The sequence below is a fragment of the Salvelinus sp. IW2-2015 genome, linkage group LG8 (genome assembly GCF_002910315.2).
Source record: "Salvelinus sp. IW2-2015 linkage group LG8, ASM291031v2, whole genome shotgun sequence".
Taxonomy (NCBI): Eukaryota; Metazoa; Chordata; class Actinopteri; order Salmoniformes; family Salmonidae; genus Salvelinus; species Salvelinus sp. IW2-2015.
Window position 1 is genome coordinate 34,548,912 of NC_036848.1, and position 15,381 is coordinate 34,564,292.

Sequence of the window (15,381 nt, forward strand, 5' to 3'; positions counted from 1 at the left end):
ATCTGTATGCCAAGGGCTCTCCAACCATGTTCCTGAAGCCATCCAGTGCTTAAATTTGGGAAACCAACTGAAATCTGTTCGGAAGCATCAATAGTAACATGTTTTCACAACGAAACATAAATAAACTGCTGCCAGGCCCTCTCTCTGCACGCTCGAGAAAGGAATGAAGGAAAGAGGAGATGCAAATGAACGGAGGTTCTGTATAGCTGAAGGTAGTCAGCCTATTAATTATGAAAATATAAAAATGCCCTATTACTAGGCTATTCAAAACCAAATTATTGTAGGCTAACTCTGTAAGCTGCCCTGCATAATCAATGAACCAACAGCATCGCCTAGGCCTATATGTTCTCTCCCAGACTTATGGATAGAACGTTTTGAGTGTAGCATAAGGTAACCAGTCCATCCAGTATGCATAATAATAGTCAGATTTCTAGAATTTGTTTAATTTGAGTATAGGCTAGACCAATTTGTTTGACATGTTTTTCCGCCATGTGTAATATGCAGTAGGCATTCAGAAAGTATTCAGACCACGTTTTACAGCCTTATTCTAAAATACTTTCTAAAACTTGATTGGAACAATTAAAAAACGTCAAGGATGATCAATGGAAACAGGATGCCCCTGAGCTCAACTTCAAGTCTCATAGCAAAGGGTCTGAAAACGTACGTAAATAAGGTATATTATTTTTTATAACTTGGTAAAAAGATCTAAAAAAAACGTTTTTTGCTTTGTCATTATGGGATAGTGTGTAGATTGATGAGGATTATTATACAAAAAAAATAATCTATTTATCCATTTAAGAATAAGGCTGTAACGTAACAAAATGTGGGAAAAAGGGTCTGAATACTTTCCGAACGCATTGTATTGCATAACTAAACAATCATTATTTTAATGAAGATAAAAAAATAAGTGGGCTTGGGCTCATATAGGCCTAAAGCTCTAATATGCATACGGTTCTAAACGTCTTGAACGCTTTGAATTAATCATCACCTCAGAAAGCGTCGTCCATTTAGTTGTGTTTGGCTTTGAAACATCCACAATTGTGTGGATGTTGTTCGCTCAGTTTCAACCCGTTGAACTATTTACTTCAATTTGATAAATCACAGTGAGGTCAAAAAAATGTAGCCTAACTGAGTTTTAAAAGCACGATACTGTTTTGATAATTGCTCAATGTGATTTTCCATAGCATTTGCATTGATGTCAGAGTGGTTAGAGGGACAATAGAGCCCTGAGTACCAAACCATTAGCTGGTCGTTACCAACACATGTCCAGAGTGCAAAAATACCGTGATTTTACAGGTAACATGATTTTAATTATATATTTTTTATATCTATCCAATTGGATATCACAATTACCTATTTTTTTACCCCTTTTTCTCCCCAATTTTGTGATATCCAATTGGTAGTTACAGAGAAGGTCGAGAGCCATGCGTCCTCCGAAACACGACCCTGCCAAGCCGCACTGCTTCTTGACACACTGCTCGCTAAATCCGTAAAAATCAGCCACACCAATGTGTTGGAGGAAACACTGTACAACTGGCGGCCATAATCCCTGTGAATGTGCCCAGCCCGGCACAAGGGGTCGCTAGAGAGCGATGGGACAAGGACATCCCGGCCGGCCAAACCCTCCCCTAACCCGGACGATGCTGGGCCAGTTGTGTGCTGCCTCGTGAGTCTCCCGGTCGCGGCCGGCTGCAACACAGCCTGGGATCGAACCCGGGTCTGTAATGAAGCCTCAAGCACTGCGAGGCCCAAGTCACGTGGAATTTGACTGTGGTCATGACTGCCGGTGTGGCAGTAACTGTCACCACAACAGCCCCGACAGACAACTAACTAAAAACTAACCGGGGTTCGCCTTTTATCTGTGGATTAACACTAGAAGCTCAGAGAGCATCATTGAGGTTAAGAATTTCACTTTTGAATTACTCAAATTTTCAAAGTCATGTCTCCCCCATGCTTGACTTGTCCTAAATAAGTTGATTCAACACGGTCGTTGCTAGATTTCCAATAACACAGAGTTGTGTTCTAAGCAGTTTTAGGAGGACATAGCCATTTCCCCCCCTGCCTGCCCTTCACCCCGATAGTTGGCTGCCATCTGTCAATGGCCCATTTATCCAGCAGCATACCACCCTGCATACCACTGATGGCTTGCTTCTGAAGCTAAGCAGGGTTGGTCCTGGTCAGGCCCTGGATGGGAGACCAGATGCTGCTGGAAGTGGTGTTGGAGGGCCAGTAGGAGGCACTCTTTCCTCTGGTCTAAACAAAGATCCCAATGCCCCAGGGCAGTGATTGSGGACACTGCTCTGTGTAGGGTGCCGTCTTTCGGATGGGACGTTAAACGGGTGTCCTGACTCTCTGAGGTCATTAAAGATCCCATGGCACTTATCGTAAGAGTAGGGGTGTTAACCCCGGTGTCCTGGCTAAATTCCCAATCTGGCCCTCAACCATCACGGTCACCTAATAATCCCCAGTTTACAATTGGCTCATTCATCCCCCTCCTCTCCCCTGTAACTATTCCCCAGGTCGTTGCTGCAAATGAGAACGTGTTCTCAGTCAACTTACCTGGTAAAATAACGGATAAATAAATAAAATAAAATAAAATTGAAACTAAACTATATAGAAACTAATTTCACACATAGGCCTATAATAGATGTAGCCTAAAGACGAGATTACATTGACAATCGGATGCGTGACATTATCTTCAATTGCTTTGTTAAAACCTCACCCTTTCCCCCCCAATTTTCACCTAAAATGACCCACATCCCAAATCTAACTGCCTGTTGCTCAGGACCTGAAGCAAGGATGTGCATATTCTTGGTACCATCCATCAACCAAGAGAGAGGTGTTTCTCACCTGGAAGTAGGTGTATTTGTAGACGGAACCCCCGGTGGAGACTGGCACCACGCCAAGCGTTGCCACGTCCACGTACTGGTTGGGAAACAGGAAGAGGTCCACACAGCAGCCCTGTGCTACACACTCCTTAGAGAGGTTACTATAGAAACCAGACTGGGGCTGGAACAGAGACTGGAGAGAGAGAGAGACGCATAGACCGAGTCAATGACCCAACCAATAGCAGATAGAACACTTTCTCCAGAATGAGGGTTCTTTATGTGTTCAGTGTCTAATTGCAACAGTATCTGCCACACAGTTACCATATCAGTTTATCTTGTCCTTGTTAGTGTGTGTGTGTGAGAGAATACATATGTATGAGTGTATCAGTGTGTTTGTGTGTACCTTCTCCTTGTCTGTTCCCACTAGTTTCTTGTCCTCTCTATTCTTCAGTTTCCCAGGAGCCTCAGCGATGGGCAGAGTGGAGTGGAACACAAACAGCTTCCCAGCACAGTCTGCAGCCTTCAGTGCCTCCAGTCCTGCCTGGATGACCGGTCCAAACACCGTCTCAGTCTCCCTGGTGTCTGCAAACATCTCCGGAATCTGGTCTAGCAAACTGACACACACACACCAAATGAGTCTACACATCTTAAACCAGTTGCGAAGTCTGGACAGATGAGACGTCTGCTTTAATACATGTGATGAATATACATGTTAATGGGTGTATACCAGGGCTCCAGACAGTGACCTGTTTGCTTGGCTGTGTGATTAAATAAAATGTGATATTTCTCAATCTTGCTATTTTTTGGGGAGGCTTAAGCCATGATTTGGTCAAACAGTAAAGTGTATTATCCTGATTCATCTAATGAAAGTTCATGCCCTGCGGCTGCCCCCCTGCCTCGTTTCGCTGACGCTGTGACGAGCGAACCACTCTCACTGCCTTTCCCGGGAGAAAATAAAAGAAGCATTCTGATTGTAAAACATTTCAAAATCCAATTGCAGAGTAAAACACAGCTATCCTGTGTAACGCTGTAGAGAGGAGGTTCTGAGCTTTATGTAGGTACACTTTCTCAACTTGGACTATTGAGCTAAATAGCAACTATTTTACAACCCTGATATTTGATGTGGCTTTGAGATCAGCCATTGCATTTGCACAGGTATTTGGTAGTAGGCTACAACTGCAGTTTTTTATTTTAGGACATTACATTTGCTGTTAGATTAACATATGGCTACTAGCAGTGGGTTTTACACTTCGAGTTAGCGATCTAGAAAATGTGTTTTGAGTTTCCACTTAGGTGGTGAATTAGCCCCKCCCCCCCCCCCCCATAAAGATGTAGGCAAATGAATCTCTATTGAACCTATTTTAACAGTAAAATATAACAATAGCCTAATTGTCAACCCGAAAGTCATGACAACCACTGTAATAGGATGCGCATAAAAATATTTTGAATCACAACATGTTAGAAGAAACAACTTATTTCTTAAATACCATCTCAGTTGTTGATTACAGTCCTTAATAAAGCCCAGAATTCTAAGATCTTTATAAGATGATTCATGTAATGGAATAAGTTAATATTCAGTTAAGAGTAATTTACACAATGCTTAGCATATTCAAATAGGTTTTCCCTTTACGTAATACACATGATTTCCAGTGTTCTATTTGAGACGATCATTTGTGTACAGGTTCATGGCCACTTATAACATTCAGTTTACTGTCTGATTGTTGTCATATCTGTTGACAGTGATTGACTCCAGACCGGAGGTACAAGGACCCGGGGACACAATGTTATTGTATTCTATAGCTACTGATAGTGACTTCCTACCGTTCCTACTTTTTTACAGAGCATTGGTGCTGTGAGATTAGACCACAGGCTGGTGCCACGACAGGAACCTTAGTCTGGAGGCCTGGTGTAGATGTATGTGTTGCTTACCTCTCGATGACCATCCGGCTGTCGTTGACGCTGACCAGGAAGCCGTCGAGCAGAGGGAGGAACATGTCACTGACGTCACTGACCACCATCATCTGGGGCTGGGCCAGGCTGGACTTGACGTTGTAGAAGTGTAACACCTTGTTGTAGGTCACAAAACCCACACGCACCACAGAGTCTTCCTCTGGGTTCTCCCTGGAGGGTGAGTGGGGGAGGGGGGAGAGCAAATGTCATTAATTAGCTAGTGGGTGTGAGTTTACATGGGTGAATAGTGTGTGTGTGTGTGTATGTACCTGGGCAGGTAGTCCAGTAGAGTCTTGAGCTCCTGACAAACGATGTTAACCATGCCGCTCTTCACTGCATTGTAAGACACATCGATGAAGAAGATGAACGACGGGGGCTGGGGGAGCTTATTGTTCTGAGAGAGAGAAAGGAGGAGAGCACGAGAGAGCGAGCGTGAAAGAGAGAAGTATTTAGACGAAACAGTTGGCACGTTACATAACGGCACAGCTTTTCTTTGGTCGAGAATCTCTGCTATGTGCCAAACCTGGTCATTGTCACAACAGACAGAATCTGGCTCATGAAAATCTCCTGGTCCAAAATAGAGCAACGCTACGGGCCTCCAGTCTTTTCTAAATGCAGACACCTTACCTTACAGTAGTCGACGGTGGCCACAAACTCGTAGCTGCCCTGAGAGAGCTCTGGCCGATCGTAGCAGTCCACCCTCTTCCCTGTGTGGTCCAGATGCTGGAAGTAGTGGGGAGGCACTATGGGAGAGAGAAAGAGGGAGTGTTATAACAAAAAATAACATTGACGTCAGACACACACAATATCACCCGCGCACACATACCCTCTGTGACACAGCTGCAGAAGCCACACTGGAAGCGGCGCCCGGCCTCGATGAACTGCATGTAGGGACACATGTAGGCCTTACAGCGGTTACAGCGGATAGGACCGCCTTCCCCATGGTCCACAATGTACGGAGGGGTCTGAGAGAACACGAGGGGGGGGGGGGGGGGGGGGGGGGGGGCGGTCTGTTTAGCATCGTATACCGTAGTTCAAACCCAGAAACGGCAGAGACCTCCAATTTTGCGAAAAAATTAACACATACGAGAGAGAGAGAGCGAGCAAGAGGTAAGAGGAGTGTTTTGAGAGGAGAATAGACCAGAGGAGATTAAGGGGGGTGGTGTGTGTGTCTCACCTCGTCGGGGGGCACGATGGCCAGGGGTTGTGATTACAGCGGCCAGGGGACTTGGGACTGTTTTGGCCATGTCGGCGGTGCAGGGCATGTTGTAGGCTGTACAGCGGATGAACCGCGGGCTGGCATTGCCCTGGTCTTTCACCTGGAAGTTGGTGGTGACCAGGGTGGAGCCTGACCTTTGACCCAGTGGTGAACGGCTCACTGCTCTTGTTGACCCGGTCATCCTCATTCACCTGATCTGAGGTAGAAGAGAAAGCGAGTTTTACAGACACACTAATGTTAATTTGACAGAGGGTGGAGTATAAAAGACATGCAGGGGAGAATCTATCCACACACACACAAACCTATTCTCCTGCAGGAGAGTAAAAAAAAACAGATCTCCCAAAGAGAACAGAGAAGATGAACCAAAAAGCAGTGATGCCATTCTATAATATAAACACAATGACACAGCAACCATGGCACAGTGCACAACACACTAACACTATAGGGAGGGCTTAATATGCAAATGTAGCATGATTGTGGACAAAAAAAAAGCAAGGAATTGGGGCAAATTTTCAGGGTGCTAGAAATTGTGGGGCAAATTTCAGAAAGCAAGGAATTATGGGTGAGTCGTGTGTGAGACACTGCAGGCTGGCATGCGAGGAGGAGGAGAAGAGGTTGGGGGGGGGGGGGCGGGGGGGGGGTGGGGGGGGGGGGGGTGCAGAACACACCAACGACCTGTTGGTCAGACATAGAAACATTGGTAGGCTCCAGAGGGTCTGGGTTCAAAGGTTAGGGTGTAGCAGTTAGAGAGAAGACACACAGGAGTTTGCTGGGCTGGAGATGGGGTGCAGGTTGGGATGTAGACAGGGTAGTGCTGAGCTGTGTGCTTTTTGAGGTTGTTTCATTTAAAAAATAAAAATCACGGTTTTCAATTTCAGTTCCCCCTCAAAAATAATGCATTGTGTGGGTTCAATGCTGTAACAGCATAGCATAAAACGATTGATGGTAAAACAACTTATGAGGCTCCAACAATCACTTATTCACATTACTTTCCTTAAATAAAATATTTTGGTTGTGTATAGCGCATTCGGAAAGTATTCAGACCTCTTCCCTTTTCCCACAACTTTACATTAAAGCGTTACAGGTTGACATTTTTGCAAATGTATACAAAAATCAAAACAGAAATACCTTACATAAGTATTCAGACCCTTTGCTATGAGACTTGAAATTGAGCTCACGTGCATCCTGTTTCCATTGATCATCCTTGAGATGTTTCTACAACTTGATTGGAGAATTCAATTGATTGGACATGATTTGGGAAGGCACACCTGTCTATATAAAAAAAAGGTCCCACAGTTGACAGTGCATGTTAGAGCAAAAACCAAGCCAGGTTGACGGAATTGTCCGTAGAGTTCCGAGACAGGATTGTGTCGAGGTACAGATCTGGGGTAAGGGTACCAAACCATTTCTGCAGCATTGAAGTTCCCCAAGAACACAGTGGCCTCCATCATTCTTAAATGGAAGACGTTCGGAACTCTTCCTAGAGCTGGCTGCCCGGCCAAACTGAGCAATCAGGGGGAGAAGGGCCTTGGTCAGGGAGGTGATCAAGAACTCGACGGTCACTGACAGAGCTCCAGAGTTCCAATCTCCACAGAGGAGAACCTTCCAGAAGGACGGCCATCTCTGCAGCACTCCACCAAATCAGGCCTTTATAGTAGAGTGGCCAGACGGAAGCCACTCCTCAGTAAAAGGCACATGACAGCCTGCTTGGAGTTTGCCAAAATGCACCTAAAGGACTCTCAGACCATGAGAAACAAGATTCTCTGGTCTGATGATACCAAGATTGAACTCTTTGGCCTGACTGCCTAGATTCACGTCTGGAGGAAACCTGGCACCATCCCTAAGGTGAAGCACGGTGGTGGCAGAATCTTGCTGTGGGGATGTTTTTCAGCGGCAGGGACTGAGAGACAGGATCGAGGGAAAGATGAACGGAGCAAAGTACAGAGATCCTTGATGAACCTGCTCCAGAGCGCTCAGGACCTCAGACTGGGGCAAAGGTTCACTTTCCAACAGGGCAACGACACTAAACACACAGTCAAGACAACGCAGGAGTGGCTTTGCGACAAGTCTCTGAATGTCCTTGAGTGGCCCAGCCAGAGCCCAGACTTGAATCCAACCAAACATCTCTGGAGAGACCTGAAAATAGCTGTCCAGCGATGCTCCCCATATCTAACCTGACAGAGCTTGAGGGGATCTGCAGAGAATAATTAGAGAAACTCCCCAGATACAGGTGTGCCAAGCTTGTAGCGTTATACCCAGGAAGACTCAAGGCTGTAATCGCTGACAAAGGTGCTTCAACAAAGTACAGAGTAAAAAGTCTGAATAGTTACGCAAATGTGATATTCCACTTCATTTTATACATTTTCAAAAAAGTCTAAAAATGTGTTTTTGCTTTGTCATTATGGGGTATTGTGTGTAGAATGATGAGGGAGAAAAAAACAATTTAATCCATTTCAGAATATAAGGCCGTAACGTAACAGAATGTGGAAAAAGTCAAGGGGTCTGAATAGTTTCATTTGTTTTTAGTATGATGACTATTTCATGAAACTCCAATGAGAGCAGACTGTCCATTACCGGCCTACCGAAAATGCAGCCCAAATAAATGCTTTAGAGTTCAAGTAACAGACATCTCAACATCAACTGATCAGAGGAGACTGCGTGAATCAGGCCTTCATGGTCGAATTGCTGCAAAGAAACCACTACTAAAGGACACCAATAAGAAGAAGAGGCTTGCTTGGGCAAATAAGAAGAAGAGGCTTGCTTGGGCAAAGAAACACGAGCAATGGACATTAGACCGGTGGAAATCTGTCCTTTGGTCTGATGAGTCCAAATTTGAGATTTTTGGTTCCAGCTGCTGTGTCTTTGTGAGACGCATAGTAGGTTAACAGATGATCTCCACATGTGTGGTTCCCACCGTGAAGCATGGAGGTGGTGGTGTGATGGTGCTTTGCTGGTGACACTGTCAGTGATTTATTTAGAATTCAAGGCACACATAACCGGCACGGCTACCACAGCATTCTGCAGCGATACGCCATCCCCATCTGGTTTGCGCTTAGTGGGACTATCATTTGTTTTTTTAACAGGACAATGACCCAACACACCTCCAGGCTGTGTAAGGGCTATTTGACCAAGAAGGGGTGCTGCGTCAGATGGAGTGCTGCGTCAGATGACCTGGTCTCCACAATCACCTGACCTCAACCCAATTGAGATGGTTTGGGATGAGTTGGACAGCAGTGAATATTTTTAAGACCGCTAAATAAGAACCATCAATCAATTAGATGTATTGTCAGGTAGAGATACCTAAGCAACTGCTCTCTATCCCTCGTGTCTATCGCTCTCCCCGTCTTTCTGCTGGACCCACAGGCTTGCCTGTGGCAAGAACCAATGAGAACAGGCAGCTGGAGGCACATTGGATTCTGGTCATTGTAGTTAATTACGTTTTCTGCGCTTAACTATGATGAGTTGGACAACATGAAATCTTTATAGAGATATTGCACATTGAGCTCAGAAAAAAAAATAAAACAAATGGAATTCAAATAATTGAACCAATATCGGTCAATTAGTTATTTAAAAAACGTAAATAAACACATTTCAGTTAATTGCTCAGCACTAAGGATAATGGGTTAAAGGGAAGGGCATAGGGGTTAGGAGTTAGACAGGACTTACTGGGCTGGGGATAGCGTCTGGGTCTATTCTATGTCTCGATTTCTGCACAGCCGGCAGCTCAGACGCTTGCTTTACATTCACAACAGAGATTTGTCCAGCAAATTATCAAATCAAACAAAACCAAAAGAAAACAGGGGACAGAGAGAAGAGGATGTAAATAACTCAGTAGCAGGATTATTAGCTCCCTGGCTGATTCTGTGATTATTGGTTATAGATTAGTCAGTCATCAGAGAGAAGGCAAGCAAATCATCGGCGTTTGATGCACATGCTCAACAGACTGGGTTAAACTGTTAGACTGCGCGCACACACACACACAACATACAGTCCAATACCTAACATCATTATCACCAATACACTATCACAAGATAAAGTGAGCATGTGTTACCAGGATGGGTTGTGTGTGTGCCTTACCGGGCTGGGGATGGAATCAGGGTCCAGTCTCTTCTGTGCAGGGGGAGCGGGTGCAGGGGCAGGGCCTGCTCCGTAGTTCTGTTGCCCGGGATATTGCGGGCCTGCATAACCGGGCTGGGGCCCTCTAGGCTGCCCAAACGCACCTGAGGAAGAAAGTATTGATCGATTATAAACTCTACAGGGTGGGCTTACGTTCATTAGCTGGCAGATGTCCCAGACACCCTGGACCCACGTCACTCTCTAATTCGCATACCGCCCCAACAGAGCCACAGATAATATTGCACTCCACACTGCCCTCACCCACATGGACAAAAGGAATACCTACGTAAATACTGTTCATTGACTACAGCTCAGCGTTCAACACCATAGTCCCCTCCAAACTCATCACTAAGCTCAGGACCCTGGGACTTAACACCTCCCTCTGCAACTGGATCCTGGACTTCCTGACGGGCCGCCCCCAGGAGGCAAGGGTAGGCAACAACACATCCGCCACGCTGACCATCAACACAGGGGCTCCTCAGGGGTGTGGTGCTTAGGCCCCTCCTGTGCGCCTGGTTCACCGACGACTGTGTGGCCGCGCACGGCTCCAACACAACATCATTAAGTTTGCTGACGATAACGGTTGTAGGACTGACTGATCACCGACGACGATAAGGCGATAAGGAACAAAGACCTGGCAGTGTGGTGCCACGACAACAACCTCTCCCTCAACGTCAGCAAGACAAAGAAGCTGATCGTGGACTACATGAAACAGGGCACACCCCCACCCACATCGATGGGGCAGTAGTGGAGCGGGTTGAGAGCTTCAAGTTCTATCCATGTCAACATAACTAAGGAACTAACATGGTCCACACACACAGTTGTGAAGAGGGCACGACAGCACCTCTTTGCCATGGGTCATCAGATTCTCAAAAAGTTCTACAGCTGCACCATTGAGAGCGTCTTGAAGGGCTGCGTCACCACTTCGTACGGCAAATGCAAGGCACCCGACTGCAAGGCGCTACAGGGGGTGGTGAGTAAGGCCCAGAACATCACTGGGGCCGAGCTCCCTGCCATCCAGGACCTCTATACCAGGCGTTGTCAGAGGAAGGCCCAAACGTTTGGCCCGCGGGTGGTTTATTTGGCCCCCAAATTTGAGCAAAAATAATAAATATTTATTCATTTTATTATTGTTAAACAAAGACTAAAAACACAAGGAAATCAGCTCCAAGTGATTTTAATTTAAGAGATCTGTTCCCAAGTATTCCCACGCATAATTTAGGGAACATATTTGTTTGGGCTTCTTGAGGTCAAATTTGCAGTCTACAAACTATTTGTAATCATGTTCCTAGTCACTTTACCCCTACCTATTTGTACATATATACTTTAATTACCTAGTACTCCAGCACATTGACTTGGTACTGGTACTCCCTGTATATAGCCATGTTATTTTTACTCTAGTTCTCTTATTCACCATGTATTTATTTATAGTGTCACTATTTCTGTTTCATTTTATATCTTTAACTCCGCATTGTTGGAAATGGTCCAGTAAGTAAACACTTCACTGTTCGTCTACACCTGTTGTTTACAAAGCACGTGACAAATAACATTAGATTTGATTGATTTGACTAGAATGACATTTGATTTTCACATCCATTCTGACTGCCAAATACATTATATTACAAAAACTCCAGACTTGCCAAAAGCAAGCTAGTGGTCTAGTAGAAGATGAACAGGGGTTTGAACATGGTGTACTCACCATTCTGGTGGGTTGGGTATCCTCCCTGCATGCCAGGCTGAGGAGGCTGCTGTTGCTGCATGGGGCCGGGGGGAAGGTGATTGGCCTGCTGCTGGGACATGGAGGGGGGTGGAATGGGGCCTCGAGGAGAGGGCCCAGAGTGGAAGGGAGGGGGTCCGGGTTGGGACGGGGGCTGTGGACCTGGGTACTGGGAAGGGGATATAGAGATAGGTGGGAAGGGGCCAGATTGGGAGGAGGGAGGGAAAGAGTGCTGGGTGGGAGGAGAGGGGCCAGAGTAGGAGGCCTGGGAGACAGGAGGAGTGGCGGAGTTGGGGAAGGGTTGCTGAGCAGGGGAGCCAGGTGGGAAGGACTGCTGTTGGGAGACTGGAGGAGGGGCGGAGTTGGGGAAGGGTTGCTGAGCAGGGGCTGAGGGGGGAGAGGAGTGGGGTTGGGAGACTGGAGGAGGGGCGGAGTTGGGGAAGGGTTGCTGAGCAGGGGGGCCAGGTGGGAAGGACTGCTGTTGGGAGACTGGAGTGGCCTGAGGTTGGCTGGGAGGGCCCAAGTATGGAGAGGAGGAGACGAAGGGTTGGGAGGGATGGTGGGCAGAGGGGAAGGGTTGTTGTTGGGGGGGAGGGGGGCCACCATAGTACGGCTGGGAGGCTGCAGGTTCACTGGGAGGGGAAGGCTGGGAGGGGGCAGCAGACAATAGGGGAGGAGCTTGCGTATAGGAGGGTGGGGCTGCAGAGGAGTATGCAGCACTGATTGGAGGCTGGGAGCTGGGATGGTGAGCTGGAGAAAGAAAATTCAGGTAACTAGGATTGTGTTTAGCAGGCGCAAAGTTTGGCACGAAATTAGTCAATCAATCCATTTCTTACCATATCCCGGCCCAACAGAGGTGGGGGGACCGGATCCGATCTGCATCCCTGACATCTGATTGGTAACCTGTTGCATGGGGGGCGGAGCACCGTACTGCTGGGAGTAGGAGGGGTGTGGCCCGGACAAGTTCATAGCACCTTGGCTATACGGCTGTGACACTGGCGACCTGGACACACAAACAACTTGTCACATACACACACACACAACGCTGTCTAGTATATATACTGTGTGTGTGTGTGTGTGGTCTGACCTGTGAGCTGGCTGGGCCATAGAGTGACCCATAGGTGGGGGTCCGTTCTGAGAGTCTCCCTGGGAATACTGGGAGTACGCCTGGGGGGTGGAGACTGGACGGGGGGCAGAGGTAGGGGGGCCTCTGGCAGGTCCTGAGAGAGAGGGGGGCGTTAGGCACCTGCCTGCAAATGACCACAGGTTTGAAGCACAGCGGATGGCATTCAGAACGTTGTGATCGGCTAGGACGCCCATTACGTCATCAACGTTAAAGATATGATTAGGCCTACTCCCAGACAGAAAAACCTGCATAGATTCAGAGAGAGAGAGAGCAGTTACCTAAGTCAATAGGAGAGGACAGGTCAGAGACAGGGTTAGCTGCCACAGCCTTAGAGGGAAAACTGGCATAGGGAGAGTAACCTGAAAGACAAGAAAGGAGGGCGACACCGTGTACAGAGGCAGGAATAGAAATGCAGAAAGCCAGGGGGAATGGAGGAACACACACATAATATGCTTATTCACGCACGTCCACACACACACAAACAGGAGGAGGAGCAACTAGAAACCCTATGGTTGTTGATGCATTCGCACTACAATCAACTACATCCAAACACACACGAGCTGCCAGGAAACGATGGTGGGAAAGGCAGGGAGTGGACTTTGCGATTGGTTCAGAGAAAGAGGGACAGAGACAAGTTTTACCTTGCAGAATGTAAGCTAGCTCGTGGGAGGAGGGAGAGAAACCGAGACAGAGTCCCTTGCGAGACAGAAGAGGTGGGTTAGGGTTAAGGAAAGAGAGAGACTTACCTTGTGGTGGAGCCCCAGGCTGGTAGGCTGTAGCGGGCCCGTTGTAGGGTCCGTAGGGGCCAGGGTAGCTCCCTCCCAGGGGAGCGTAGCTGGGCTGGCCATAGCCAGGCTGGGGCGGGCCGTACGGAGACGCCATGGGAGTCTGCTGGTTCACATTCATTCTCAGTTCATACCTGGAGCTGGGAGAGGTTAACATGCATTTAGCACCCCAAGCAGGGTTTGATTTATACCTTTGACTTCACTTCCCTAACAATACTAGTCTGGACCAACGTGGATCTTTTGAAGTTCAAGGGAGTGCCCTGCTTTGTGCCCTGTAGCTGGAAGTGGACCCTGGCTATCTGAGCTGAAGAATTTAAAGTCAAGGTGAATAAAAAAAGGTTTCTGTAGAATCCATAAAGGTTCCCCTAGAGGGGAAATATTCCCACTCAGCACAACCAGGCCAGCCCCTGTGTACTGGAGTCAGTATAGTACTGTAGGGCTCCGGGCCAACACCGAAGACATGGGCTCCATCTCAATATAGTGTCCTCATCTCTCTCTCCATCAGTGCTGACGTGAACGATCTGGACAGCTGAGAGCAAATTCCTAGAGAGCATCCACCTATCATGTGTTAGATCACTGCAGCGGAGAGAAAGACACTAGAGTTATGAAACGCAGGTCTTGTTTAGCAACTAGTGCTGAGCGATTAACCAAAATGTTGTTTTTCCCCCCCAGTTATTAAGGCCGTGATTGGGAGTCCCATAGGTGCGGGACACAATTGGCCCGGCGTCGTCCTGGTTTGGCCGGTGTAGGCCGTCACTGTAAACAAGAATTTGTTCTTAACCGACTTGCCTAGTTAAATAAAAGGTTAAAAAAACAACATTTAAACTACTAATTGACCGACATCTGTTCAAATACTTGAATTCCATTTAGTTCAGGTTTTTTGTGAGCCAACACCGTTTCTCTAGAGAGAAATCGAATCATTCTCAAGAGAAATCAAGTCAAGAACTATGTGGGACGCTGGGCTGAAAGGCGTTGTTTTCATTAAGCAAATATTCAACCTAGTTCAGTGCAGAAACGTGGTAGTTAACTACAACGACCATACTCCACTGTACCCGTTTCTGGCTCGGGCAGAGACGGATCAGAGAGTAAGAAGCAATGCGAGAGGTTTCACTCTCGGTGAAATCTGTCCAAAATAAGCCCAATGCTTTTCTATGGGCTTATTTTGGACCTAAGATTGTCGCCTGCCTTCCCGCCTTTGGGACAACGACTCCCATTGTTAGGGCGGAGACATGAACATCTCGTCATTATATACACGTCATTATATACAGAACTCTGGAGGGATACACTTTTATGCCTGCTACGTTAGTTTAGATAAACACAGGCCGATTGCATGAGAGCGGAATGTATGATGAGAAGGATAGAGAGAGCTTGTGAAAGGATGCCTTATCTACTTTGAAGAACGAGTCAAATGATTGGGAGACAGCTCTGCAGCATTCTAAGGCAGGCTAGCCTTGCTAAATAGGATGACCCAAGACAGTACAGTATGGGGAGCACAGAGATAACAGATTGTCTGGCTGGCTGCTAGTGCCTGAGCAGAGATGATTACTTTAAGGAATTCAAAATATTCAAATAAAAACCAATAATATACTGAAATATTTCATTTTATAGTAATTTCCTATTTTTCTACTGATGTCTACCCA

The 15,381-nt window shown here is 46.8% G+C and overlaps 1 protein-coding gene across 1 annotated transcript in view; it reads right to left on the reverse strand.

The window, feature by feature from the left end:
* LOC111967802 (protein transport protein Sec24C-like) overlaps positions 1-15,381 on the reverse strand; it is a 33,751-nt gene that overhangs the window by 13,671 nt on the left and 4,699 nt on the right. The window contains 16 exon segments of the mRNA XM_070444898.1: positions 2,851-3,021; positions 3,232-3,442; positions 4,758-4,949; positions 5,048-5,172; positions 5,406-5,521; positions 5,605-5,743; positions 5,956-5,985; positions 5,987-6,131; positions 6,133-6,193; positions 9,660-9,732; positions 10,075-10,217; positions 11,813-12,580; positions 12,667-12,833; positions 12,918-13,050; positions 13,235-13,315; positions 13,703-13,881. Coding sequence (XP_070300999.1) covers positions 2,851-3,021; positions 3,232-3,442; positions 4,758-4,949; positions 5,048-5,172; positions 5,406-5,521; positions 5,605-5,743; positions 5,956-5,985; positions 5,987-6,131; positions 6,133-6,193; positions 9,660-9,732; positions 10,075-10,217; positions 11,813-12,580; positions 12,667-12,833; positions 12,918-13,050; positions 13,235-13,315; positions 13,703-13,862 — 2,715 coding nt within the window. The 5' untranslated portion in view covers positions 13,863-13,881.